Raw genomic sequence first — 2,329 nt, 5'->3', positions numbered from 1 at the left:
AGGTCGAGGACCCTTTTTATAACCGTAAATCATTTCTAATAATATTTTTTCTTGAAGTATAAACTAATTCAAGTGTGCAAAAATGGCTATTTAATGAAAAGGACCTATCTATATCGGTCACCGACTCATCAGGTTCGAGGAAAAATTGGCTACTAAGATGTTAGAGTCTACTACTGGCCTCTAACTGAAATTTTTAAATTTTCAGGTCAAATTCAGGCAACCGGATGGTAAGCCTCCACACGATTTCGCCTAGATAGAAGGGTAAGATACGATATACAACAAATTAATGGAACAAACGAGTCATTAAACACAAAATTTAGTAAATTTAAAAAAGTGGTAGTAAATACATTATTAAATTTTTTGATATTTATGAATATGATTGGTTTTTCTTATTTACTTGTCGCACACGCACAACCACAGCAAATTCAATTATTAAAATATAAATGAATTTTTTCCAATTACGATTAAAAAAGAATTTGGGTTCGTGCGCGCAACTGGTTCCCTTTTTAACAGTCTGCACCGACTACTTCGAAAAAAACCGTGTGAGGCTTTCAGATGTAAGGATGTAGATGGGCTAACATTAAAAAACAGAACTTACCTTAGAAAATTTCGATTTTTAAGTAGGTCTTCGTATTCTTTTTCTGAAAGATACACTTCGGCCGCTTGGTTGCTATCTGGATAAGTCACATTAGCTTCTCCATGACGTTTTCTAAGTTTTTTCCTCAGACGAATCTTAATATTCTTTTCTTTTTTCGGTGTTTCGATCCTTTCTATTTCTTCATTCACTGTTTTTTGCAGAGATCTTTGGCTCATACTGGGTATGAAATTGTGCACATATTTAACGTAGTTTTGCATTTGCGTAGAATCATTGTAATAGTATGTAGTTATAGTTATTACCATTGCTGTTGTTATCAAAGCAGCTCCAGCTACACCGATGAATAAACGTTGCTTTAGTTTCATAACTTGAAATTTTTAAAAAAAAATTATTCTAAATGAATTTTTTTTTTAAATTATCCTAAAACTATAACAAAAAAGAAACAAACTCTAATTTTAATTTATTCTTACTTTTATATATTACATTAAATGATTTTATAATGGAAATTATTGGAATATTTGTTTATTTATGAATATTTTGTTTACATATTTATGTAAAAAAAGTAAATAAAAAAATGCTAGTGTTGTCTGATATTTAAAAATTTTAAATGATCCTCTTATATTTTAATTTATAATATCTTATAATTTGAATAATATTGTTAAAATTATTTAAAATTTAAGTGGGATAAAAAAAATTATTCCTTGCTGTAAAGTTCATTTCTTTTAAGAATTAAGTAGAATAAAAGTTGTGTAATTACGCATCTTGTCGTAATAATATTTTTCAGCTTCAAAAATCTTTAAATTTTAACTTCTTTTCAGTTCTTCTACAATTTTTTCTTTCATATGTATGTAGCACTCGAGCTTAATTTCGATAAATTATAATGTTGATTTTCTATTTATTCTTCCATAACCATCGAAACCTATGAACATAAAAATAAAACCGATAATTAATATATATCCAAATATATTTCTTGTTATGATTACTTTTCACTATGTGTAACAAATGCCGATATATGCCGGAACAAGTTAGAAATAGTGATAATAATAATAATAATAATAATAACACATACAGACTCATGTATGTTTATTGAGAAAAATGTCCGAATATAATTTTTTCGAGCCCAGACTCGTAGATAATGACATTCAACGTGCTCTGATTCTGAATGTTAAACAACATTGTTATTATGATTTTTTTTCACTAAACGTAATAAATATAGAGATGCCAACTTGCTCCAGACAGAAAATATATATTTTAAAGTGGTAGTTTATCAATAGTGATTCTTGGTATAATAAATTCAATTTAGCAAATTTTTATCCAACACTATTTCTAATTAATTCGTAGGCTTACATAATTCACCACTTTAGAGTACCTATGTCATCAAAATTGGAAAAATTCTGCCATGCGAAAACGCTGCCGATAACTGATGCTGATCATGCTCTACTGACGGTCTCTTCTCCCTTGCGATGCCGGTTATGCTGAATTGATGCTGATTATCCTGAACGTTACGAGGTGAGTGATACAGATTTTGATCTCGTCAGGTTCCTGAGTCGGGAGAGACAATACTGACAACTGGCCATTTTGATGTCTGGATTTTGAGCCCGCCATTTTGTTTTTTCAAGTCATGCCGTATCATAAAACAGCTCGTGGTGGAAAGGTCTCACTCTCTGGTCGTAATTCACCGTCGCATTGCAAAGAATCCACGTCATTAGAAGAAATCATTGCTACCTGTGGGAT

General features: G+C 30.4%; 1 protein-coding gene across 1 annotated transcript in view; it reads right to left on the bottom strand.

Moving 5' to 3' along the window:
* Window positions 1–2,329, bottom strand: part of LOC107453315 (extracellular serine/threonine protein CG31145) — a gene marked incomplete in the record, with an annotated part of 32,585 nt that overhangs the window by 22,537 nt on the left and 7,719 nt on the right. The window contains 1 exon segment of the mRNA XM_071182101.1: window positions 599–1,513. Within this exon segment, the coding sequence (XP_071038202.1) occupies window positions 599–960 (362 nt within the window).

The sequence above is a fragment of the Parasteatoda tepidariorum genome, chromosome 6 (genome assembly GCF_043381705.1).
Source record: "Parasteatoda tepidariorum isolate YZ-2023 chromosome 6, CAS_Ptep_4.0, whole genome shotgun sequence".
Lineage (NCBI taxonomy): Eukaryota > Metazoa > Arthropoda > Arachnida > Araneae > Theridiidae > Parasteatoda > Parasteatoda tepidariorum.
Note: the sequence above shows the minus strand (reverse complement) of the source record. Positions and strands in the feature narration are given on the sequence as shown.